This window comes from Bos indicus x Bos taurus, chromosome 7, assembly GCF_003369695.1.
Source record: "Bos indicus x Bos taurus breed Angus x Brahman F1 hybrid chromosome 7, Bos_hybrid_MaternalHap_v2.0, whole genome shotgun sequence".
Lineage (NCBI taxonomy): Eukaryota > Metazoa > Chordata > Mammalia > Artiodactyla > Bovidae > Bos > Bos indicus x Bos taurus.
In genome coordinates this window covers 98,081,738-98,106,384 of record NC_040082.1, presented here as the reverse complement: position 1 = coordinate 98,106,384, position 24,647 = coordinate 98,081,738, and the positions used below count along the sequence as shown (strand labels likewise).

At 56.6% G+C, this 24,647-nt stretch overlaps 2 protein-coding genes and 1 non-coding gene across 11 annotated transcripts; 1 reads left to right on the top strand and 2 right to left on the bottom strand.

Annotated features, from left to right (window-relative positions):
* The first annotated feature begins 117 nt into the window (after positions 1-117).
* STX10 (syntaxin 10) lies at positions 118-9,684 on the top strand. Of its 9 annotated transcripts, none has more exons than XM_027547934.1 (8): positions 119-246; positions 497-666; positions 852-946; positions 1,019-1,081; positions 2,642-2,749; positions 2,844-2,950; positions 3,048-3,142; positions 9,197-9,684. In XM_027547934.1, the coding sequence occupies exons 1-8, from the start codon at positions 212-214 to the stop codon at positions 9,385-9,387; spliced, it is 864 nt and encodes a 287-aa protein (XP_027403735.1). In that variant the 5' UTR covers positions 119-211; the 3' UTR covers positions 9,388-9,684. The 9 variants fall into 9 exon arrangements, 8 of the variants coding, with proteins under 8 accessions (XP_027403734.1, XP_027403735.1, XP_027403737.1 ...); XR_003511968.1 differs by adding an exon at positions 5,098-5,186 and having other exon boundaries at positions 120-666; XM_027547939.1 differs by lacking the exon at positions 9,197-9,684 and adding an exon at positions 3,217-3,591 and having other exon boundaries at positions 121-246.
* Positions 4,507-4,579, bottom strand: TRNAG-UCC. The gene has a single exon. It is a non-coding gene; the product is annotated as a tRNA-Gly (tRNA).
* On the bottom strand, positions 6,027-23,576 carry NACC1 (nucleus accumbens associated 1). The gene is made up of 6 exons (XM_027547932.1): positions 23,401-23,576; positions 10,694-11,668; positions 10,428-10,601; positions 9,858-9,963; positions 9,678-9,775; positions 6,027-8,881 (listed from the first exon to the last, which is right to left on the bottom strand). The coding sequence occupies exons 2-6, from the start codon at positions 11,655-11,657 to the stop codon at positions 8,619-8,621; spliced, it is 1,605 nt and encodes a 534-aa protein (XP_027403733.1). The 5' UTR covers positions 11,658-11,668; positions 23,401-23,576; the 3' UTR covers positions 6,027-8,618.
* Positions 23,577-24,647: the final 1,071 nt, after the last annotated feature.

Here is a 24,647-nt window from a genome sequence, read left to right as displayed (position 1 = left end):
GCCCACAACCAAGATGACTGAAGAGAGAGCGGATGTTTCCGCACTTCGGGCCGAGGGCCACTCTTTCTCCCCTGGCGGCCCGGCTCTCGGTGGTGGCATGGGTCACGTGACGGGGGGCGGGGTGACGGTGCGTCCCGCACCTCTTGGAGGGAATTAGCTTCTGAGGCCGAGAAGGGAGGGGATTCGGCCTCGGGCGGGTGGGGGGCGTGATATGTCTCTCGAAGATCCATTTTTTGTAGTCCGAGGGTGAGTGACAGCGATGCGGGAGGACACGGGGTATTGTGTCCCCTTGCCAACCAGTGCCCGCGTGCCAGCCGGTGCATGTCAGGCATTCTGGGCACCGCCGTCGGGATCGCCCCGTGGCCATGTGGGAGGGGTCCGCAGGGGGATATAAGGGTCTCCTGAGCTCCCAACCTGTTTGGGGGCGTAATGGTGGGCGGAAGGACCGCCTGCTCCCCGCCCCCGCCAGCCGCGCCCGCTGTGCCCCTGCCCGCAGCGAGGTGCAGAAGGCGGTGAACACGGCCCGCGGGCTGTACCAACGGTGGTGCGAGCTCCTGCAGGAGAGCGCGGTGGTCGGACGCGAGGAGCTGGACTGGACGACCAACGAGCTGCGGAATGGCCTGCGCAGCATCGAGTGGGACCTCGAAGACCTGGAGGAAACCATTGATATCCTGGGGGGGGGGGGGGGCGGGGAAAAGGGGGGTGGCATGGGGAGAGTCCATTGCAGGGGCAGGGGGCGCTGAGAGCCAACATTTGGGGGAGGCTGCACACCTAAGAGGTGTTGAGGACTTTGAGGCGTAGCAGGGCGCACGTTCTGTTGGGCTCTGGCCTTGACTCGACTCGCCGCATACGCATAGTGGAAGCCAACCCCGGCAAGTTCAAGCTTCCAGCCGGAGACCTGCAGGAGAGAAAGGTGTTTGTGCAAAGGATGCGGGAATCCGTGCAGGTGAAGAGAGTTTCCGATGGGGTGAGGAAGGTTAGGGCGTCTTTCACTCTCTGATGCTGTCCTTATCTGTAGGAAATGAAGGACCATATGGTCAGCCCGGCAGCCATAGCCTTCATGGAGAGGAATAACAGGGAGGTAAGGCATTCCAACCCAGTGCCCTCACCCCCCGTGTCTCAGTGTGGTCCTCTGAGTGCACGCCTGGCCCCTCTGTGCATTCGCCTGTCTCCTGGGGACCCGTGCGTCTGTCCCTCTGCTTGGGTCCTCATCTTCATGCACAGTTGTGTCCATGCTCTCTACCTGCCTGCTCTTTCTGGATGAGCCCAACTGATTTCTCTCTGTGTGTGTAATCCCTTCTACCATCTCCTGTGGGTCTATACTCTACAGGTTTTCTGTGTGTGTGGCAGCCTGTCTCCTTTTCTTGCTCTCTGTTATTGTTTCCAGGATATGTGTTTACCTTTTTTTTTTCTCCTTTTTTGGGCTGTGCCCAGCAGCACATGGGATCTTAGTTTGCCCAACCAGGGGTCGAACCCTTGCGCTTGTGGCCCCTGCATTGGGAGCTTGGAGCCTTAACCACTGGACCACCAGGAAAGCCCCTGTGCTTTTTTTTTTTTTTTTTAATCTGTGTAGGCACTTGACCTCTCTGAACTTCGCCCCTGAGTGGATCCCTGTCGGCCTTGGGTAGATCCACTATTTCCCTTTTGTGGGTGTAGTTGCCCTGTGTGTGTACCCACTCCTGCCTTTTCTGCGCACTCTCTCTGCTGCCTCTGTGTTGATGTTCATTCTTTGCATGTTGTGTAACAGCAGCCTCACTCAATACACCTACATGGGGTCTGGAAGGGTGGGGGGCTGAAGCCTGCAGCAGCTTGGGGTCCTATGGCAGGATCCACGTGCCTTCCAGGTGTGCTGTTTTGGGGATTAATGTTCAAATCCTTTGTATTTATTTATTTGGCTGCATCAGGTCTTAGTTCCCCCACTGCATGTGGGATACTTTTTTAATTAATTAGTTTTTGACTGTGCTGTGTCTTTGTCACTGCACAGGCTTTTCTCTAGTTGCAGTGACTCCTCTCTGGTTGTGATGGGCCCAGACCTTGAGGGCTGCAGTAGTTGCAACATGTAGGCTCAGTAGTCGAGGTTCAAGGGCTCTAGAGCACAGGCCCAGTAGTTGTGGCACATAGGCTTGCTTGCTCCGTGGCATGTGGGAATCTTCCCAGACCAGAGATTGAACTCATGTCTCCTGCATTGGCAGGCGGATTCTCTACCACTGAGCCATCAAGGAAGCTCTGACATGTGGGATTTTAGTTCTCCAACCAGGGATGGAACCCATGCCCCCCACATTGGAAGGCAGATTCTTAACCACTGGACCACCAGGGAAGTCCCTTAAGTTCAGATTCTTAAATACCTGTGTTTATAGGTTTATAAACATGCCAGGATTAATTTATTAAATCCTTGTTCCATCCTCAGAAAACAGGGTTTATAGCCCTCCCCATTTTACAGATGAGGAAACTGAGGCACAGGAAAGTCAAGTGGTATGGCCTTGGGGTCACCTTGCTAGTTAATAATGGCCCTGAGGACCCAGGCCATTCTACTCCTGAGACTGCCTTCCTGAGTAGGCACCATCTAGATTTGCCACAAACCTTGTCAGTCTCTGCCGGGAGTGGGCGACCCTCCTTGAGCCTGCTGTATGGGTCCCTACAGATGCTGACAGGCAAGCCGGCCATCCTGAAGTCCTCCAGTGACTTGCTGGATGCCAGTGTGGTCTCGACCACCTCTCGCTACATTGAAGAGCAGCAGGCCACACAGCAGGTGCGTGCAGGCAGCTGGCAGCCCCAGGCTGGAGGAGACTGCGGACAGCTCAGGGCTCCTTGCCAACCTCGGTTCCCACCCTTCTACCCTGCAGCTGATCCTGGACCAGCAGGATCAACAGCTGGAAATGGTGTCTGGGAGCATCTCAGTTCTGAAACACATGTCCGGCCGAGTTGGGGAGGAGCTGGACGAGCAGGGCATGTGAGACTGGGACCCCGGGGGTGGGCCAGGAGCCCATGGCCAGCTGCTCTGGTGTGCACAGAGCCTCCAGGGGCTGATGCCTTCCTGGTCTTGGCAGTATGCTGGACGCCTTTGCTCAGGAGATGGACCACACCCAGTCCCGGATGGATGGGGTCCTTAGGAAGATGGCCAAAATATCCCACATGACCAGTGGTGAGTCCCCTGGGGTGGGAGAGTGGGGAGGGGTGCTGCCTCCCCTCTGTGAACTCTGACCCTCTTGCCCCCAGACCGCCGACAGTGGTGTGCCATTGTGGTGCTGCTGGGGGTGCTTCTCCTGGTCCTCGTCCTCTTCTTCTCTCTCTGATTCCGGTCCTCCCCAGGGGGCAGCCCCTCCAGCTGCGGGGAGCTGGCAGGGCCCTGCCCCCTGGGAGGATGGGGAGGTCATGCCGGGGGAGCTGTCCCAAGGCTCTCATCTAGAGAGGACCCTCAGGGCCCCGGGCTGGAGCCCCTACCACCAGTCTGGTCTTAAGTGCACTTAGGGGGTGGTGGAGGAAGGGAACCTCAGATACACCCCTCCCCATCTCTACTCCCCAAAGCCATTGCTTTGCCCCTGTGCCTTCTACATGTGCCAACTTGGAAATAAAATCCCAGCCTTTATTATCTATGTTTGTATCATACGATATGGTGATCTGAACTGGTGGCTGCCCCTGAATGGGAACTCCTGTTCTAAGACGCCTGCTTGCACACCCTGGGGCCAACTGTGCATGCGTGCCCATGTGTGTTAGGGATTTCAACGGTTGACATTCAGTGCAGAAAAGACTATTCTGGTGTATTTCTCAGATTTCTTTTATTACCATCAAAAAAATCCAACCACTGATTTTTCCTTGAGTTTTTGAACTTCAGCCTGAACATCTTTTGCTTGTTCTGTGTCGCCAGTAGGTGAATCCCTTTAGCTGGGGAGCTCAGCTATGACTTCTGAGGGGCCTCTCAGTACCACGAGGCTCTCTTGTACACCAGGTCACTTCCATCCTTTTGTGATGCAGTGTTCTAATAAGGTGTGAGCGTGTGCTCAGTCGTGTCTGTTTGCGACTCCATGGACTGTAGCCCTTCAGGCTCCTCTGTCCATGGGATTTCCCAGGCAAGAATACTGGAGTGGGTTGCATTGCCATTTCATTCTCCAGGGGATCTTCCCGACTCAGGGGTCAAACCTGTGTCTCCTGCATTGCAGGCAGATTCTTTACTGCTGAGCTACCTGGGAAGCCCGCTACAAGGAGGCGTTTGTAGATTTAAGGACTTTGTTGTAGAGCCTACCTGAGTCGGAAATGATCCCTGTAAGCTGGGTAAACTTGTAAGTGAATATTCACTTAATGTCCTGGATGTTTCCATCCTGAGCAGTATGTAATCTGACATCAGAACCACCTTGTATCTTTGACACATTGTTATGTGTTATGTGTTACAAGGCTGTCTGTCATCCCATTCAGCCCCAAAGGCTGATTTGTCAAGAAGAACCAAATATGTACAGATTCCCTTTTTTTTGGGGGGGGGGGGGCTGTGCCAAGCAGCTTGCAGGATCTTAGTTCCCCGACTAGGGATCAAACCCAGGCCCTCTGCAGTGGAAGTGCAGAGTCTTAACCACTGGACCACCAGGGAAACAGGCAAGTCCCCCTCTCTTTTTTTTAATTTTTATTTTTCTTAATATATGTATTTTATTGAAGTATAGTTGACTTGTTTTTCCCTTTTTTATTGTTGTTTTTAGTGCAAAACCACTACCACTGATGTTATGGTTCAGGTTGTCTCGATCCATTCTATACTTGGTTCTCAGTCTTCCTGGGCTTAAAAGATGTGCTTCTGGGGGTCTGACACCACCTTGCTGGGATTGCTTACATGTTCAGACAGGGCTTTCTGTTCCTTGAGGTGACTTTGGACCAGAATCACCTCAGGATTTTTGTTGGTGACGCTGTTGGCTCCCCCAAACCCTGCTTTCTGTTGGCTGAAGCGAGGCTTCAGGACTCCAGAGGGGGCTGGCCTTACTGAAACACGCCCAAGTGACCCTGTGAATTGTCACCCTCAGTGATCTTCCCTATCGAAGTCTGAGGCTCCCTCCAGTCCTCACGGGGTGGTGGGACCTGGGCTGGGTGGAGATGAAACCTCTCTGTCTACGTCCCCAGCATGGATATCTTGATTTGATGGATTCTCTTAAGATCAGTCAAGTCCTCCCTCACTGCTTGAGACATCTCTGAATCCACAGGCTCCTAAGGTATGTTTTGTCTTTTGTTTCAGTTGATAGAATTTTCTTCTGTTCATATCCTCAGGATATGAAGATTCATATCCTCTTTAAAGCCATCCTGACTTATATATATATATATATATATATATATTTTTTTTTTTTTTTGCTGCACAGCGCAGCATGTGGGATCTTAGTTCCCCTTGATCAGGGATCATAGAACCTATGCCCCTCTGCACTGGGAGCAGTCTTCACTTCGGGACACCAGGCAAATCCCCCAGTGTTCCTCTGAATGCACTGGTTCAGGATGGGGTGAGGGGTGTGGATGCAGGTCAGGACTTGTGTCTGGGGCTGGGGGTGTCAAATACCATGGGAGGGCAGCAGGTGAGGGTGTCAGTAATCAATTGATGGAGCTGCTGCCCTTTCAGCTTTGGAGGGGATCCTGGGGGACCCCAGAGCAGGATTTAGGGCTTACACCTGTGAGGCAACAACCTGGGGTAACCTATTGGCTGCCTGAGTCTGAAGCTGTTTCCCCATCTAAAATGGGGTCCCCCTCAAGCTGACTGAAGAAGGAAATGGCACCCCACTCCAGTATTCCTGCCTTGTAGAGGTAGATGGCAAGCACCCATGGAAAGTGCCAATTTGTAAATGCCTTGGATGGAGGAGCCTGGAGGGTTACAGTTCATGGGGTTTCAGGGTTGGACACAACTGAGCAACTAAACTCGTGACGTTAAGGCATAATGTTTGGCATGGCCATCCTGAGGGCCCCCTACCCCCACTGCGTTTGTCAGTGTGACACCCTGGGGTATGGGAGTGTGGACGGAGGGTGGGACCCACCACCCCATGCCCCAAGTGAGCAGCTGGCAGCAGGGCTGTTACAAAGGCGTTTAGTTTATTCTCCTCATCAGTATCACTGATATTCTCACGGTTCACATTTCCCAGTGCGGCTCCTCTTCTTACAGTAGTTAATGTGCAATCTCACTTACGGGCCCGGGGGTGGGGAGGGGCTCGGCCCAGGGCGGGGAGGGCGTTGGCACTCCACGCAGACAGACTGTCCTGCGTGAAAGAGGCGAGGGTGAGTGGGCGGCCGGCAGCGGGGAGGGAGGTGGCCCCCCCAGTCTTTTTTGCGTTGGTCGGTGGTTCTCCATGTTCCTTTCTGGCTGCCCGGGCTTGGGGGTCCATGCAGCGCAGCGCAGGGCAGGGTGGGCTCGGGTGGAGGGGGCAGGGAAGGCAAGAAGGAAAAGCAGCAGGCCACCCAGGAGCAGGAAGCAGGGCGGGAGGGCGCAGGGGTGGCTCCCGGGGTAAGGCACAACCCTGTCTTTGGCTCTCCTGGTGAGGAGTTTCCTCCCCTGCACCCCTGCCCAGCCCCACTCCCCACCCCTCCCCAGACCGCCAGGGGGGCGCCTCCTGGGGTCCCTGAAACAAGAGGGCTCTGCTACCCAGCCCAGTGCTGCAGGGGCTCAAGAATAAAGGCGAGGAGGGGCTGGACAGAGGCCTGCCCAGGACAAGGGGGTGGGGAGGGAGAAGACCCCAGTCCCAGAGAGCTGGCCCCCACTAAGGCCTGGAAGGAGGGGAGCGCCTGGGGACTCCAGCTTCCTTGTGGGGTCTGGCTGGAGCCCCAGCCCACCTCTCGGCCTTGGTCGGCCCGGCAGCTTGCCAAGTGACCAGGATATTGTGCTTTGGGATCTATGCTGGGGTGGGTGCTGAGACCAGGATTGGGGTGGAGGGGCAGGATAGATGTGACTAAGGTGCTTGTGCTTTAGTTGGGGGTGTTGACCCCCCTACACACTTGAGCCAGCTGAGGCCAGGAAAGCAGAGTCCCAGGACCCCAGCTGGACCGATCCCCCCACCCCTGCAACAAGCAGATGTCAGGAAGGACCCCCCACCCCGGCCCCACAGGCTGGTGGGGGCTCCTGGGGTTGGGGGGGCAGGCCTCCAAGTCAGGTTTCAAGGGTCCAGTGGGCCCACCGCCTCCTGTAGTCCCCTTGCCTTTGGGGAGAGGCTGCTGGGAGCAATGGGCGAGTCAGACTGGGGAGAAGACAGAGGCATGAGAACAAGGGCTCGAGACAAAAATGTGAAATTGCAAAGAAATGACACCCAGTGGGTGTGTGTATGGGGGAAGGGGAGTAGAGTTAGAAAAAAAAAAAAGAACCCTCTGAGTTTACATGTAGAACTCAAAAACCTGGGACACCCTTGCAATGGAGCCCCATGGGGGAGGCATTGAGGGGTGAGTGGGAGCTGGCCGGACCCAAGGAACCCAGGCAGAGTGGGGCTTGGGGGGGCCCCACCTTGGAAACGCGCACCCACACTCCACACACACGCGCAGCACATTCAGCCTGCCCCCTGGCCCCCACCCCGTCCTGCCTTCCACAGCTCCACAGCTCCGGGGACCAAAGGGCACATCAGACCCAGTCCCATTGGTTTGAAAAATAAAAGGAATCTTATACTTCAGTATTTCATTAGCTAAAAAAATGTTTTAAAAAGTATGTACAGGGGGTGGGGGCTGGGAGCCCTGCCGTGGGGGCGGGGTAGGGGTGAGGAAGGGAGGGAAAGGCAGCAGCCCCCTCCCCCTAGCCGGCTCCCCTGGGTTCCACCCCTGGTCCTACTGCCTCTTATGTCTTCATTTGTTTAAGAGCAAAACTTCTACACACGCACGCGCGCACACACACACATGCACACCCACACGCTTCTGCACGCCCCGGAAACCTCTCCTCCTGTCCCCAGAGACCCACGGTCTGCCCCCAAAGGCCCCCCTCACTCAGGACCTGCCCCTCTCAGGCCCCAGGGCACTGGTGATGGCAAGAGAGGCTGAGCACAGGGAGGGGAAGAGAAGGGCGCTGGGCCTGCCACCGCCCACCACCTTGGGTCGGTCAGTTTCTCTGAGCCTCAGTTTCCTCAGCTGTAAAATGGGCAGTCCTCATGGCCTCGCCTACCCCAGCCCCCAGGTGCAGGGACAGACGAGGGAAACAGGAAGGCGCTTTTGGAAACGTGGAAGCACTGGGAGGTGGTGGTGGGAGGGGTCCTGAGAACCCGGGGGCCCCTGCAAGTCCCGAGGGGCTGCAGTGGGGGGGCGGAGCCTGAGGAATGCTCCCGCTTGGTGGCCCAGGGCGTGGGAAGGGGGTCTTCCCAAGCTCCCCCAGGCTGGCCCCTCCCTGTGCCTGGCCTGGTGAGTGGGGAGAGAGTCACTAGGGGTTAGGAGACGGGGAGCAAGAGCCCCCCGACTGTGCATGAGTGTGTGCTAGAGAAGGCCACGCAGACCTCGCACCACCTGCCATCCTCTCCCAGCCCGGATCCCCGATCGGCTTGGGGTCAGGGGATGGGACAGGGGAGGCAGAGGAGCCGGGAGCATGCAGCACCCCCCGCGGGTCCTGGGGAGGGACAGACAGTAGTAGCTCGTGACCAAGATGGCGGGTGGGTGTGACAGGAGGGGGAGTGTGACGGCCCCGCGGGAGGGTCTGGTGGGGGTTACTGGAGGGCCTCCTCGGCCGAGGGGCCGGCCTCGCCATCGTGGCTGGCCGTCTCGAAGCCGTGCTCCACACCCATCATGTCCGGCTCTATCTTGCCCGTGTAGCTGATGAAGGTGGTGTAGGCGTCGCCCTCGGCCATGAGCGGCTTGACCTTGGGGATCCAGCTCTTGCGCACAACGCGGCGGGCGTTGGTGCACATGTCGGCCGCAATGGCGTTCATCTCGCTCTCCTTGAAGTTGGGGGCGAAGTTCTGGCAGTAGTCTGCAGGTGGAATGAGCCACCCTGGGTAAGCTCCCCTCCCAACAGGCCCTCAGCTGCCGCGGAACTGGCATCCTCCCCACCTCAGGGCACCTCTGCCCACCCCTCAGAGCTGAGGGGACTGAGGCCTTGCAGATTGTTGCTGCTGTTGTTTAGCTGCTCAGTCGTGTCTGACTCTTTGTGACGCCACGGACTGTAGCCCACCAGGCTCCTCTGTCCCTGGGATTCTCCAGGCAAGAATACTGGAGTGGGTTGCCATTTCCTTCTCTAAGGGCTCTGCCCAACCCAGGGATTGAACCTGCGTTTCCTGCTTGCCAGGCAGATTCTTGACCACTGAGCCACTTGGGGAGCCCGAGACCTTGCAGACAGCATGCTACACTACATCAGTGGCCCAGGCTGGACCCAGCTGGGCCATGTGTGTGGGCTATGTGGAGCTGATGCGGGACACCTGGGTGCTCTTGAAAACTAGGCGTCATTTGCCAGAATTTAGAAACCGGGATTTCCACTAGACTTCCCTCTTGACAACTGGCTGAGGCCTGCGGGGAGATCTATCACTCCACGACCAGCCTACGTTGGAGACCCTCTCCTGTCGGCTCTGTGGCTTTCCTTCAGTGTCCTCCCCATCAAGAAATCTCTAACCAATCACAGCCCTCTTCCCAAGAAGCCTAGACTGAACTTCAGAATCCTTCTTAACATCAAAGCCTACCTACTGATCCATCAGGGCCAACACCAGAGAAAAGGACCCCCTGCCCGCCTGTCCTGGGCCCCCAACCCTGACTCCAGAATGGCAGGCACTCACACTTGACGGCGTGGAGTACGCGACTGTCCAGCGGTTTGCGGCTGGGGTTGTTACTGGAAGAGCGGATGCCGGTGCCACAGCTGTTGGCCAGCGTGTTCCTGGTGAGGGCACAGGGGAGGGGAGTCAGGCCCCCGCTGGTGGTGAGCCCTCCAACCCTGGGGGCTCTGGTGGGGGCCTCACCGGTCAAAGAAGGAGGCCAGGAGGCGCCGCAGCAGGACCTTGTGCCGGGTGCCCGCGCTGACGTGGCAGTTCATGAGCTGCGCCCTCGTGATGTACACGTTGGTGCCTGGAGGGGGAGGGGGGGGCGAGAGGATAGCCAGGGCCCAAACTGCCACATTCCCTACTCGTCTAGGGCCGACCAAGACCCCCCTTGATAACTCAACCCAGAGCTGCCTTCTCGACACTCAGGAAAGGAGAGAGACTGTGGCACCACCATCCACGGGGCACCCAGGTGCCCACCCAGCCACCAGTGTCAGAGAAGAACAGGCAGAGAGCATGGAACCCTGGCACCTTGAGTCCTGGGGCCAAATTCTTAACCGCTGTGTTGGTCAACCCTGGAACCACCCCCACGAAACCACTGATCTATGCCAATGTGGCTGAAAATGCCAGCCAATGCTTATACCCGCCTCTGGGGTGGAAACCTACAGGCCAGCCTTTGATTTGTATCATTATGAAGGGGCATCAGGGGCCCCAGGACCCAACCCAAATGAGGGGGCAGGGGGAGCTCAGGGAGGAGTAAGGCCAGCCCACCTGTCACCAGCTCCAGCTTCTCTGAGGGGTCACCCTCGTCGTAGAGCTTGGGGTGGCAGCGGTTGCCAATCTGGTTGATGAGCTCGGCGGGGAGAGATGCGAGGTCCTGCCGCACTCGGATGCGATTCCGAGACTCGGGGGCCACCTGCTCAGGGAGGGCCTCCACCTTCTCAGCTGTGCGGGGGGGAGAGAGGTGTGCTGGGGTCGGGGGTGGAAGTGGTGGGGAGGGCAGTGGGGCCAGGCTGGGGGCTGCGGGGGCACCTCACCAGTCTGGCCGACGTTCATCATGCTGTACATGGTGTACATGTTGCAGATCTGCCGGTACTGCTCGTCCGTGCCCTCCTCGCCCGCGTCCTCCTCCTCGTCCTCCTCGTTGTGGTAGGAGCCGGGGCTGTCGCTGGTGTAGGCGCTTGAGGTGCCGGGGCTGGTCCGCTCTGATGTGCTGGGCCCACTCACCACACCGCCTGCTGCTGCCGCCGCCGCCGCCGCCGCTGCACCCCCAGTCGGCGGACCGGCCCCCGCCCCCGCCGCCACCCCGGTGGGCTGTGCCGCCGCCACCACGGGGGCCTGCTGGGCCGGCCGGTTGACAGCCAGGTCTGGCGTGGAGAACTTGGCCATTTTGCGGCTGCCGTTGCTCCCGCCGCCGCCCCCAGCCTCCTTCTGGCCGCTGTCCCACAGCCGCTTGGCCACGGGCGTGCACTGCACAGAGTCCGACTCCTGCTGCTCCGTCTTGACGCGCGACACCAGGGGCAGCGGAGTGCCACAGGCCGGCCAGCTTGACGTCTGCGCCACGGGGCTCTGGGGCTCGGACGAGGGGGCTTCCTCAGAGTGCAGGCCCTGGGAGTCGCAGCTGGGGGAGCTCACCTTGAGGAAGAATTCGGTCCCCTTCTCCATGATCTCCTGGATCTGCAGAAAGCCGGCCGTGTACATGAGCAGGAACTGGTCACCCATGTTCATGCTCAGGCGGCCCGTGTAGCAGAAGCTGAGGATCTGCTGGAAGGACTGGGGCTGCACGGCTGCCGGCAGCTCCACCACGGCGCTCCGGCTGCTGTTGAACAGGTCCCGGAAGTAGGAGCTGCTGGCGGCCAGCACGGCCCTGTGGGCCTTGAAGGCGTGGCCCTTGACCACTACCGAGACGTCACAGTACAGGCCCTGCAGCCGCTGCTCGTTGAGGCACTCCAGGATGCTGTTGCCAAAGTTCGGGATCTCCATCTGCAGGGTCTGGGCCATGGCGGCAGCAGCTGCGCGGGCGACAGGGAGAGATGGGGGGCGGGGTCAGGTGGTGGACCCAGCCCGATGCCGGGATACACGCAGGAGTGTGGACAGCAGCCACGTGGTGGAATCTGCCAGGACTGTAAGAATCACAGGGGCCGCCCACTCCTGTCCCAGCATGGCCTGGCCTTTGTGACAGGCTGTCCAGTCAGCTAAGTTGGGGTGGCCCATGCTGGGCTTCTTTCTGCACAAAGAAGGGCAGGGACTCCCTGGGTGGTCCAGTGGCTAGGACTCCATATTCCCAATGCAGGGGACCCAGTTTCGACCCCCTAGTCAGGGAACTAGATCCGACATGCCACAACTAAGAGTCCCCATACCTCAACTAAAGATCCTGCATGCTACTACAATAAAAATTATTAATAATAAAGATTCTGCATGCCCCAACTAAGACCTGGTGCAGGCAAATAAGTGTTAAAAAACAAACAAAGGAGGGCAAAGGCATTCTTACGCATCTGTGCTTCAGCATTAAATGAGATAACACGGCGAGCACCCCATGAGCACTAACCAGCACTAGGACTACACACACAGGTAACTGGCATACAAACACCAAGAAGGCAGAGTCATCTGATTTTTCACACTGCCTTTGCAGGGCTGAGCACGTGACCCAGAACCACCATTTGTTGAATGACTGAATGACCACTCAAGAAACCCTGAAACTGCACGAGAACATTAACAGTCACCAGGGCAATGCAAATCCAAACCACCGTGAGACACCATTTCACACCCACCAGGCTGGCTAGAGAATCCAAGGACAGAGGAGCCTGGTGGGCTACAGTCCATGGGGTTGCAAAGACTCAGTCACAACTGAGCAACTAACACACAGGCTGGCTAGCATAAAAAAGATAAATACTCTCAGGGAAGATGAGAAATGACTCGGGACCCTCCTATATTGCTGCTGGGAATGTGAAGTCATGCAGTTGCTGTAGAAAACCGCTCTTCAAATGGTTAAAGCTGAAGTTACCGGATGACACAGCAATCCCACCTCTGGGAAGTGTACTTGAGAAGTGAAAACATAACATCCACCAGCAGTTAAGGCAGAGAATGTTTGTTGTTGTTTAGTCACTCAGTCACTTCTGACTCTTTTGCTTCCCCATGGACTGCAGCCCGCCAGGCTCCTTTATCCAGGGGGTTTCCCAGGCAAGAACACTGGAGTGGGTTGCCATTTCCTTCTCCAGGGGATCTTCCTGACCCAGGGATCAAACCCATGTCTCCTGCATTGGCAGGTGGGTTCTTCACTGCTAAGTAAAGAGCCTGGGAAGTCCCATGTGAATGTTTAGAGCAGCACTGTTCACAACAGGCAAAAGGTGGAGCCAATAACCTCAAAGGCAAATAGATAAACAAAATGTGATCCACCCACAGTGGGAACACTGCTCAGTCATAAAAAAGGAGCAAACAACTGATACACGCTACAACTAGGATACCCCAAAATATGCTAAATGCAGGAAGCCAGACAAGAAGACCATGCGTTATATGTATTTCATACACCACAAATACGAAATGTCCAGAATGGGCAAATCCATAGGGACAGAAAGCAGAGTTGTGGTTGCCTGGGGATGGGCAGTGGGTGAGGGTAGGGGCTGAGGACTGGGGAAGCGTAAGCAAACAGGAACGGGGTTTCCTGTCCTCGCAAGAAACGTCCAGTGATTGTGGTGACATATGCACAACTATGAAGGTACCGAAAAGCTCTGAACCAGCACACTTTAAAAACGGGTCAACTGCTTGGTATGTGCATCTGACGCTGTTTAATGAACAAAGAAATTTTAAGACTAATGTCCCCTGTGCAGAACTGAGGATGAGACTTGCCACGTACAGTCTCTATTTTGTTGTTTAGTCGCTAAGTCGTGTCCAGCTCTATGTGACTGTAGCCCGCCAGACTCCTCTGTCCATGGGAATTCTCCAGGCAAGAATACTGGAGTGGGCACAGTCCTTTCTAAATTTTGAACCTGGTGTATGTACTACTTACCAAAGTGAATATTTAAAAATAAAGTGTATGAAATCACACTGCAAACATCTAAAGGGCTTTAGGGGGTGGGTGGAGAAAGAAATGTGAATTTAAGGAACTGCCTAATAAGACCCTGCTCGAGGAGCCCACCCCAATCCTGACCCAGAAGGTACCACCGGGGGGGGAGGGGGGGGGCTCTGGCACCTCTCAAATGTATAAACTTCTGCATCACAGTCTATTCCATCAGTGCATGTTCCAATCCAGGAGGAAAAACTGATCGGCGAGGACGGCACAGCTGATACTCTGGGGGCAATCATGACCCCCTCCCACCCCACTGGTAACGGTGAATCCCCTGCCATTCTATTGGTGTGGAGGGCGGTGGTCCTGAAAGGGCAAGTAGGGGAGAGAAGAGAGGCCTGAGCAGAGTCAGGCTGGTGAGAAGCAACAGTAGAAAAGTGTGCAAAGGCCCTGGGGAAGGAACGGTCTTAAGCTTCCCCAGCCAAGAGCTAGGGGTGTGAAATCAGCCCCATAGGCTGCTAAGAGGATTCAGGGCGCTCATGCAGTCACATGTCGACTGCTCTGGTAGCCTGGGTGCTGGGAGGGCAGGGCCAGTGTCACCCTCAGGGTCTCCCAAATGGAGCAGCTCAGTGTGTACAGGTTTGAGTGTGCAGAATCAGGTTGGCCCTATCAGGGTTCATTTCCAAATGAAGAAGCACAGATACGGAGTTCCTGGTCCCAGAAGCAAGTCAGTTCTGGAGCCAGGACTCACGCTGGCCCCAAAGTACAGCCCTGAGCCTATGGGCACATGGCTCCTTCTCTTCCTCCACGGAGCCCTTTCTCAATGAATCCGGAGAGGGCCCAAGTCTGCACTGCATCCCCAGTGCTCAACCCAGAGGCAGCTTAAGACAGACTTAACGAACAAAACCCTGAAAGGTGCATGAGCTAAGGTGGGAGTGAGAGACGAACAGCTGATGGGGCGCTGGCTAGTTGCTGCCCCACGGCCCTTGCACATACTCTTTTCACCTTTCCTCATCAAAATCAATGTCACTATCACGAAAAACAAAAAGGCCATCAGAGGACTTCCCTGGTGGTCCAACGGTTAAGAATCTGTCTTGCAATGCAGGAGACACGGGTTTGATCCCTGGTCTGGGAAGATCCCACATGCCAAGGAGCAACTAACCCCGTGCATCACAACTACTGAAGTCTGTGTGCCCTAGACCCTGTGCTCTGCAACAAGAGAAGCCATCGCAATGAGTAGCCTGTGCACAGTAGAGAGTAGCCCCACCTGGTGCAACTAGAGAAAAACACTCATGCAGCAATGAAGACCCAGCACAGCCACATCATTAGTAAGTAAGTAAATTTTAAAAACACTGCAGAGAGAGCACCAAGGGAATAGGTGACCGACTCCTGGCATCGGGGGAAAGCGGGGAGCTTGGGTGAGGAGGGTAGAGGGCTGAGGCTGTAGAGATATGGATGTGGATGCTTTTGGGGCTACGAAAGGCATTCCACTCCTAACTGCACTCGGTGTGCTGGACAAGGCTGCACGCATGTCCCAATGTGCTCAGAGCACCCCGCAGTGAAGGTGAGCGGTGCCCCACTTCATGGGTCTGCATGGGTCCCAAGGTGCTGGACTTCAGGGCCTGTCCCCGCAGTGAGAACTGGTGCAGGTGGCTTTGTGGGGAGCACTTAGCTTGGGAGTGCGAATATCCTCAAGATAACGGGCAGGAACAGACACACAAGGAGGGGGCTCCTGAGGGCAAAAGCCAACCTGATATTCAGGCTGGCATCTCCAGGCCTCATGAACCCCATGCAGCCCCAGAGCCAAGCACCAGGGGGTAGACGTGGGATGATCTAACGGGGCAGTGGCAGGCTGGGAGGGTGGCCCTCAAGGCACAAGAAAGGCATGCAGAGCCTTGAGGAAGAGGCAGGCACGATCCTTCCAGAAAGTGGACTCTGGGCTCTGCTGTGAACTAAGTTGTGTGTGCATGCATGCTAAGCTGTTTCAGTCGTGTCCGCCTCTTTGTGACCCCATGGACTGTAGCCCGCCAGGCTCCTCCATCTATGGGCTTCTCCAGGCAAGAACACTGGCATGGGTTGCTGTGCCCTCCTCCAGGGGATCTTCCCGACCCAGGGATCGAACCGATGTCCCCCACCCCAATTCATAAGCTGAAGTCCTAATCTCCAGTGTGGCTGTATTTGGAGACAGGGTCCTATTTGAAGGTCATTAAGATTAAATGAGGTCAAAAAAATTGGGGCCCTCATCCAACAGAACTCTGTTCTTAGAAGAGGAGGTCGAGAGATTTCTCTGTCTCCAAGCACACACTGAGGAAGGGCCATGTGAACACACTAGATAGATCCCAACCAGAACCTGACTGCGCTGGCCTCTTAAGACTTCCAGCCTCCATAACTATGAGAAAATAAATGGCTGTCAAGTCAGCCTGTCTATATGGTATCTTGTCATGGCGTCCAAGCAGACCAGCATCTATTCACCCCAGAGCTCCCTCATGGGGCCACTCGCCTGGACCTCCCGCCATGGACAGGAGACTGACATGTACCCCAGATGCCAACACAATGCGTCCTCGGTAGAGCTCTCACCGCCTCAAGCCTGCTTGGGTCACAGTGTACGTGGGCTCCAGCCCTCCTTGCTTGGGTCAAGACTCCCAAATCGGACTTCCCTAGGGGTCCAGTGGTTAAGAACCCACCTACTCCAAGAAGGAAATGGCAACCCACTCCAGTATTCTTGCCTGGAGAATCCCATGGACAGAGGAGCCTGGTGGGCTACAGTCCATGGGGTCGTAAGAGACTTAGTGTTTTAAAAAAAAAAAGAATCCACCTACTAGTGCAGGGAACACGGGTTTGATCCCCGGTCTGGGAAGATTCCACACGCCCCAGGGCTACTAAGCTCGAGCGCACTAGAGCCTGTGCTCCATAACAAGGGAAGACATCACGATGAGCAGCCCTCACACGGCAACTAGAGAAAGCCCTTGTGCAACCACAAAGACCCAGCACAGCCAAAAAAAAACAAACCCCAGATTCACACCCCTGACTCCTTCAAAAGCAGTCTCACCACCTGGGCCCCTGTGATGTGTACGGGGCCCCTGCATGGTAAGGTTCACCCACTCTGACCTAAAACGCAGGACCCAAGATGGTCACGGCCCTTCAAACTCTCCTGATCACCTGTGTCAAATTTCGGAAGTCAGAGCCTTTCCCAACCCCGATTCCTCCGGCCGCTTCTCCTGCTTGAGTTTTCCTTCTTGGCGCTTCTCACCATCTCTGACAAGTTCCTGTCTCTGTGTCAGTTCCACCAGGGCAGGGCATCTGCCCACCTACCCCAATAACCAGGCAAGCACACAGCGGGGGCACGATCGTTGCTCATAGAATGAATGAAGAATTACTTCTGTTACTTCCAACTGGCACGCGTGCTAAATCACTTCAGTTGTGTCTGACTCTTTGCGACCTCATTGAACTGTAGGCTCTGTCCATGGGATTCTCCAGGACAAGAGATACAGGCAAGAATACTGGAGTGGGTTGCCATGCCCTCCTCCAGGGGATCTTCCTGACCCAGGGATCTAACCGCTGTCTGTCTCCTGCCTTGGCAGAAAGATTCTTTACCACCAGTGCCACCTAGGAAGCCCTGCTTTCAACCAGACTCCTCTTTTAGTTGCGTTATGACTAAAAGAGAGCAGGACTAGAAAAGGTCTCTGAGGCCAGGCAGGGGTGCTACCCACACTGCGGTGGAGGCCGCTGGGGCCGACGGGGGTGGGTGGGGGTGGTGATGTCCTCTGGCAGCCCCGCCAGGTAGCTGACCTGCAGCCAGAGTCCCACCCAGGGCTCAGCAAACTTGGGATTCCCACTGATGGCTCCAGCTGCCCCACCACCAGATCCCGCTGGGGTGATGCAGGCTTGAAATGGAAGTGCTTGTGTGGCAGTGCAATTCCTGGGGGTGGAAAGTGCCAGCTTTTTGAGGAGGGCGCTCTGAAGTCCCCAGAGGCTGGGACTGTTTCACCAGGCACTGTCTCTTTCAGCTGACCTTCCAGGGAAGCGGTGAGCTGCCCGTGGACATGGAAGCCCATTAAGGGAAACTGCCAAGCCCAAGTGTAAGGACTGACTACCCCTTGGAAACCTCCAGAATCCTTCACTCAGCTCAGCATGAAGTCAGAGTGACGGCTGGGGGGGTGGGGCGCAGGAAAGCCACACAGCCCCGGGCTGCTTGGGGGTGCATTCTTGGCCCAAAGCCAGGGGACCCTCTGAGAGGCAGCTTAGGCAAACACCACCTAGTGAAGAACCAGGCAGTCAACCACACAGGCCTTTTTCATGGACATGCACATTTAATTCCTATTCTTTTCCCCTGAAAAGCTCCCATTAACTCCACAGCAGGGAACAGGATGAGCAACCCTAGGTGGCCTGGACATTGCCCCTACTGTGCACCAGCACCTGGTGAGGCTGTTACTCCTCTCGCCTGTTTCTGAGGAAGAAACGAGTCCTCTTGCCATTTAGAGGAAGAGGGAGGCCCAGGATGGCACCCAGGCCCCATGGCTCCAGTTCAAGGCTGGCCTGGGCTTCCCTGTCCTCCACCTGATGCTGCCGCTCCCTGGGGGCAGGTGGCCACCACAGCTAGACCCATTTCTTGACTGGGCAGACTGAGAAGCTGGAGCCAAGACAAGCCCAGTGGGGAGCTCCAGAGCTGGGGTCTGTGGCCCACGTGGAGCCCCCACCCAAGGGTTCCGGGTGCCGCTTCCCGCTCGCCCTCAGGAGGCTTCTTCCTCCACCCTGCCTCCCCCAGCTATTCTCTGTGCTTCCTCCTCTCACTGCCACCTCCGGGAATGAGCAGTCTAGCCTGCTGCCTCTCCTGCCTCCCTCCTCCGCTCTCCTCTTGCAGGACTCGGCAATCTGGCCTCCCCGTGCCTGCAGCAGCTCCTAGGAGAACCCAGCCAGGCCCCACCCGCCTCCCACCAGGGCCACAAGCCCACCTTTCCGAGTTACCTCACGCTCCCCAGCGTGCCTTCAGACCCGGAGGGCAGCAGGCGGGGCAGCAGCTGCAAAGGTCCTGAGGTCACATTGGGCGGCTAGCACAATGGATTCGGGTGGTTACTGGGGTGGGGCTGCTGAGAGGTGCTTGGAGACCCTGCAGGGCCTTGGCAGGGTAGAAGAATTAGAATCTTGTTTTTCTAGGATCAAATATCCCTTACAAAGTTTCCAGTTTAGAATTATGTTTCCCTTCCTCTTAAGGCCTAGAAAACATTATCCCTCCCTCTAGCCCCATGTCAGTCTTTCCCAACTATAAAAGGAGCAGCCACCTCATAAGGTTGTTTTAAGGCTTAAACCACCTTAGAGTAATGCAGGGAGATTTGCAGCCGGTGTCCAGCTGCTGTTATTAGTGATGTCCCCTTCTGTCCCCGTGACCCCTCACAGGACTGCAAACTCCCTGACAGCAGAGGAGGCATCTTCTACTGCTCACCAGCCCCCAGAACCTTAGGCCATTTCATCAGTCACGGGTATTTACTGAGGGCTCCCCCACTGCCTTCCCAGCATCATGAGATCGCATCCCAGACAGTAGCCTCTCATGTAACTCTCATGATAACCAGGCAGCAAGGAGACCACCCCCAGCCCTGCTGCCGTGGGGCCCAGATCAGTCTGTGGTGGTGGCTGCCCCGTACATTCTATGAGGAGCACTGCCAGTCTCTACTCCCCAGCCTCAGCTGTGACAACCAAAAATGTCATGAGACGATCTTCTAAGTGTCCCCTGGGCAGGGCAGAATCACCTCTGATTAAGAACCCCTGCAGTGCGGGAATGCCTGCTTGTTCCCACTTATCAGATGCAGAAACTGAGATGGCAGGCGAGGTCACGACCTTTGCTCAGGCTCTCCGGGCTAAGCAAGGTGGTGCTAATGGTCGAATCTGACTCTCCACTACAGCATGTATGCCCACCTTTACCCACCTTCTGCTTAATTCAGTCACAGTCCTCACAGGTGGTGCAGTGGTAAAGAAATCTGCTTCCTGCCAATGCAGGAGACACAGGTTCAACCCCTGGGTTGGGAAGATCCCCTGGAGGAGGAAAGGGCAACCCACTCCAGTATTCTTGCCTGAGAAATCCCAGGCAAGAGGGATGGCGGGCTACAGTCCATGGGGTCGCAAAGTCAGACACGAATGAGCACACACACCCCGCTCAGGGTCTCTAAGGATGCTGGGACCTTTGCACCCTGTCTGTCCAGAGGAGACAGGGGCAATGACCACCACCAGACATTGCACACAAAGTGACAGCCACCCAGTCAGTCCCACCTCACGGCTTCTGTGGCTGAGAGCTCTCCTGGGGAGACAGATGGATGACACTCTTGGCCAAGGGGACCCAGGAGCAGAGGCAGGGAGGCGGGCCCACATGCTCATGCTAGGCAAAGGCCAAAGTGAGTTAAAAGTGGGTAAAAGTGCTCAGAGCAGCTTGGCACCCAGGAAAGGGATGGGAGTGATGAGAGGCGGGGAGGACCTAAGAGAAGGAGCTGAGGCCGGTACAAACACCACCTCTGTCTTCGAGGCCAGCTCACTGTCGCCTCAAATGTTGCAAGCCCCACCAGAACCTGGCAGGCCGTCCTCCAACAAAGGCTCTGGCGGTGACATTGAGGAGCCAGGTCAGACCTTGCTAGACCAACCTGAAAGCCTCTCCAAACCCCGTGACTTCAGGCTGACCTCCACGACAGGGCCTGCTAGACTGACCAAAACTCATCTCACAGCCCGGCTCAAGAATCCACTGGGGCACATTTTAAAAGGCTTTGGATGCAGGCCAAGGGGTCTGGACTTTGCCTCTGGGGGTGAGGCGGGGATCCAGGAGACCCCAAGATCAGGTGCTTCTTTTCTGGGAATGGCACTAAGGGTCTCCACCTCCACACCAGGGTTGCTCTCCCTTCACTTCTTTTCCTCATGAAGATAAGATGTTTAGGGCTCTGAGCCGGAGCCTGGCACATGCTTTATGAAGGCTTTCAATGTGCTGTCCTGTCTGCCTAGAACATCCACCCCTCCCTGCCCCAGCTCCCCACAACCCCCACCCACCCTGCCCCCAGCAGGCTGACTTATTATTCAGAGCTCAGCTCACCTGAAAGCCTTCACTGACCCCCTGAATCTAATGCTTTACCCCCCACCCCAACACCATCACTTCACTCCATTTTACTATATTCCTGAACATAGGGCTATCAGAAACACTCTTGATCATTTGTCTGGGGTCGATCACCTTCACTAGAAGTTGCCGAGAGCCATTCCCTGGGCCCCAGCAGGGAGTTGGCACCCATGCGACATCAAACTGTCCCCAGGGTCCCTTTACTTTGTGGCTCTCACCCGCCAGGCTATTGTGGCTCTCCTCTGGCGAAGTAATTATGAAGAGTGCTTTCTCCAGCTCTAGGCACACGGACTCACTGCTCCCTTCTTGGCCATCCATGCGCCGTGGCCTGCTCCTTCCAGTCTCTGCCCCGCTTCCAGCTAGCTCTGTGACTGGGGGCAGCCCCCCCCACCAACCCTTCAGTACCCAGCCTAGAGCCCTGCTGAGGCCCCAGTCTGCAGCCAGCCTCAGCCCAACCAGGCAGGGAGAAGGCTTCATTACGTGGGGCTGCTGGCCCAGTTTCTACCCCTCCCAGAACCAGGAGGCCAGCCAAAGCGGGGAGGAGGGCCCAGCCCAGGTGGGGGCAGTTCTAGGAACTCTGGGGAGATCGGGGGAAGGGAGGTGATCATTAAACCTAGATCTGCCTGATACCACTCAACCCAGCCGTTTGTGGTTCCTGCCTCACGTGCTGAGGATCTCAAGTCAGCGTTCCCAGGACCCATCGGTAATAGCCTTGCAGTTAGACTCCCTGAGAGAAGGAACAAAAAGTAGGGGTGGTCTGACTGGGGACCAAAGTGAGGAAAAGACAATCCAGCCAGGCTCCATCCTTATAACCACCTCCTTCTGCCAGCCCACAGCTCTGTGATCCCTGACCTCCGGCTCCCATTAGGAGAACGGGGGTAGGGGATGACCTAGCCTCTGAGAGAGAAGCTTCCACTGATCTGGTTCCCTGGGACACCAGGAAAACTCGGTCCACAAGGGTACGGACCCATCCCTCGGGATGGGTAAGAGAAAAGTCCTGGACAGGGAAATACCACCAGGGAATCCAAAATAGTGTGACCTCGTCCCGTCACGCCCCTCAAAGGCCAGCTCCAGGGGACCGAGGGTTGGGGCTGAGGGTCAATCAATCCCAGCCCATTGATGTCTAGCTGGGCTCCATGTGGAGCCTCAGTTTCCCACCCTGTACCACGGAGAAGATCTAAGCCGATTTGGTGGTGATGGTGAGCCATCAATGAGCTCATCTAACCAGCAAGCTCAGCACAGGGCTTGGCCCAGGAGATGCACCCTAGAGGCCAAGCGCTGGGACGGGTAGCACCAAAGGTCTGGGTACCTGATTTGAGCCCCTTCTTGGTGACCCGCATTCACCTCACCAGAGCCTCCAAGACACAATGAACAGAGCTTTATAAGCTCACCTCCCAGTAACTCACCTGCAGAGAGCTGGTGCCTGAAATGCTGGGAGGTCCCAACCTCTAGGCTTCGGCCTCAAAGGTCTGGTCACAAAAAGTGCACATAGAATCTCAGGACCCTAAACTACTCAGGTAACAGGGTGTGTGTGTGTGTGTGTGTGTGTGTGTGTGTGTGTCTACCTCCCTGCATATATCTGGGGTGGGGGTGGGCCAGAGGGTGGTAGACAAGATGCCGGAGCTAGGTGTTCCAAACTATTTCCCAAGCTGTCCACACAAACACCCACCTGGCCACCAAGCCTCTTGGAGCAGCCCACAGAGGCTTGCCCAAAGGGTAGGTAGGGGCCCAGAACCTGGCAGGGATGAGGTGTGAGGAAGAAGAAACCCCTCAGGTTTGGCCCCAAGCTAACACCTGGCCAAGAAAAGAGGGGGGCGCACCTTGGCACGTGTCTTTTGATCATACAAGTTTCTCCAGACCTGCTCCCACACCCCCTCCAGCCTACTTAGTCCAAAAGCTTGCCTCCCCCTCCCACTCGCAAAGCTCCTACCGAAGTTCCTCAACCTACCTGATCGCCCCTGTATCTGGCTCTCGCCACCTGCAACCCCTCTCTTCGAATCCTAACCCCAAGTGACCCCCGCAAACGTCCGAGGGATCTCCTAACCGCCCCCACTCGAACTAACTCCGCCCACACCCACCCTGCCCCACTTCCTGGGCTTCTCCTCAGCCGCCCCCAAGCTTGTAACCTGACCCACCTCCTCCAGCGCCCCGACGGTACCTGCAAGCCCGGGCCCCTCCCCGCCCCCCTCCCCCGCCTCAGGGCCGTTTCCCTCCGGCCACGCCGCTCTCTCCTCCTCCCCCATTCCGCCGGCCCGAAGCCTGACTCCGCCTCCCCCTCCCCCTCCGGTCTCCCCCGGCGCCTCCTCACTTTTCCTCCACCAGCCTCCCTCCAACTTCCCGGGCCCCCCCGGCACCTGCCCCGGCATGGCCTCGCGCCCCTCTCGCGGGGAATGAGAGGAGGAGCTCTGGGCCAGATCCCGACGCCCCCAAGCTCCGCGGCCCGGCCCGGAGCTGAACGCTCAAGGCCGCTCGGCGGGGGCCGGGACTCCCCGCACTCGCCGGCCCGGCCACAGTGTAGATTACTAGCCAGGTTCCTCTCCTGTCGGAGGAGGCCCCCATGTCCTCCCCTCTCAGCCCTTAGCCGGACCTCGGATGCCCTCGGGCCGCCCTGGCTAGAAGGAGGCCGGAACCGGGCCTGGGGCAGGCCGCCTCACCTGCGCCGTGGCCGCGCTCCGGGGGCTCCCGGCGGGCTCCGCAGCGGCAGCTGAGGCCGGGCCTGGGCCCGGGGCGCGCCCCCCTGCGCCGGGGCCTCGGCCTCCGCCTCCGCGGCCTCCGCGGCCTCCGCCTCAGCAGCAGCGGTAGCCGCGGCGGCCATTCATTGTGGGCCAGGCCGCCCCAGCCGAGCGCCGAGCGAGCGCTAGGCGCGCCGCCGCGGCAGCCAGGCCGGGGAGAAGCGGCCGTGGCCCCGCCCGTGTACCGCCCCCGGTTCCCGCCCCCGAGGCTAGGCCAGCCGAGCGCCGAGTGCGACCCTTCGTCCCTCCTCAGACTCCTCCCTCTACCCCTCGGAATCACGGTCGCAACCTAGGCTATGTTGGAGAGTTCGAGTCCCGATCTCGCCACTTTTTAGTCCCGCGATCTTAAGCAAGTGGCTCTATCTTTCGGAACTTTAGTTTCCTGGAAAAAAGCAAAGAGTAATGCCTGCTGTTTATTGGGCCAGGCACTGTTTTATAGGTTCTTTATGGGATTATCTCGTTTAAACTTCACGGTAATATCTTTAGGTAGGAATTATTTTATCAACACACACACGCTATAGAAAAAAAAAAAAAAAAGAGGCACATAGAGGTGAAGAAACGTGCTCAAGATCACACAGCAAGGAAGTGAAGACGGGTGCTAGATTCAAACTCAGGCCCAATAAACAACAGTAAAACTTAGTATGTGTATGATGCTTATGCGACGCCAGATTCCATTCTAAGCATTTAACTCATTTAATTTTCATCACAACTCAAAAACGAACGTTTAAAAAAAATTTGCCCATTTTGCCAACGAGGAAATACAAGCAGAGGGAGTTAAGAACAACTTACTGAGGGTTTACTATGTGAGAGCCTACTTTGCACATTTTCAAGGCATTCTGCCCTTTAATCTTTGCTCTGTCTTGGAAGTTAGGAGTCTTTTTTAACAGGTAAAGATGGTGAAGCCCAGAGAGTTTAAGCAACTTGTCAAGAGCATGTGGTACTACGGGGATTCAAACGCAGTAAATCTGATTTCAGAGCCTGAGTGATTTCTGCAGGGTCCCCTGAAATGATGTGTTTTACAGAAGCCAGCACACAGGAGACGATCAGTAGGTATTGGGTTTCTCCGCTTACCGCCCCTCTTCTGAGCCTCACCTTCCTCATCCGTGAAATGGGGCTAGTGACGTGTCTCCCCTCGACCCCCGCCCCAAGGGAAGCCGCAGTGATTAAGT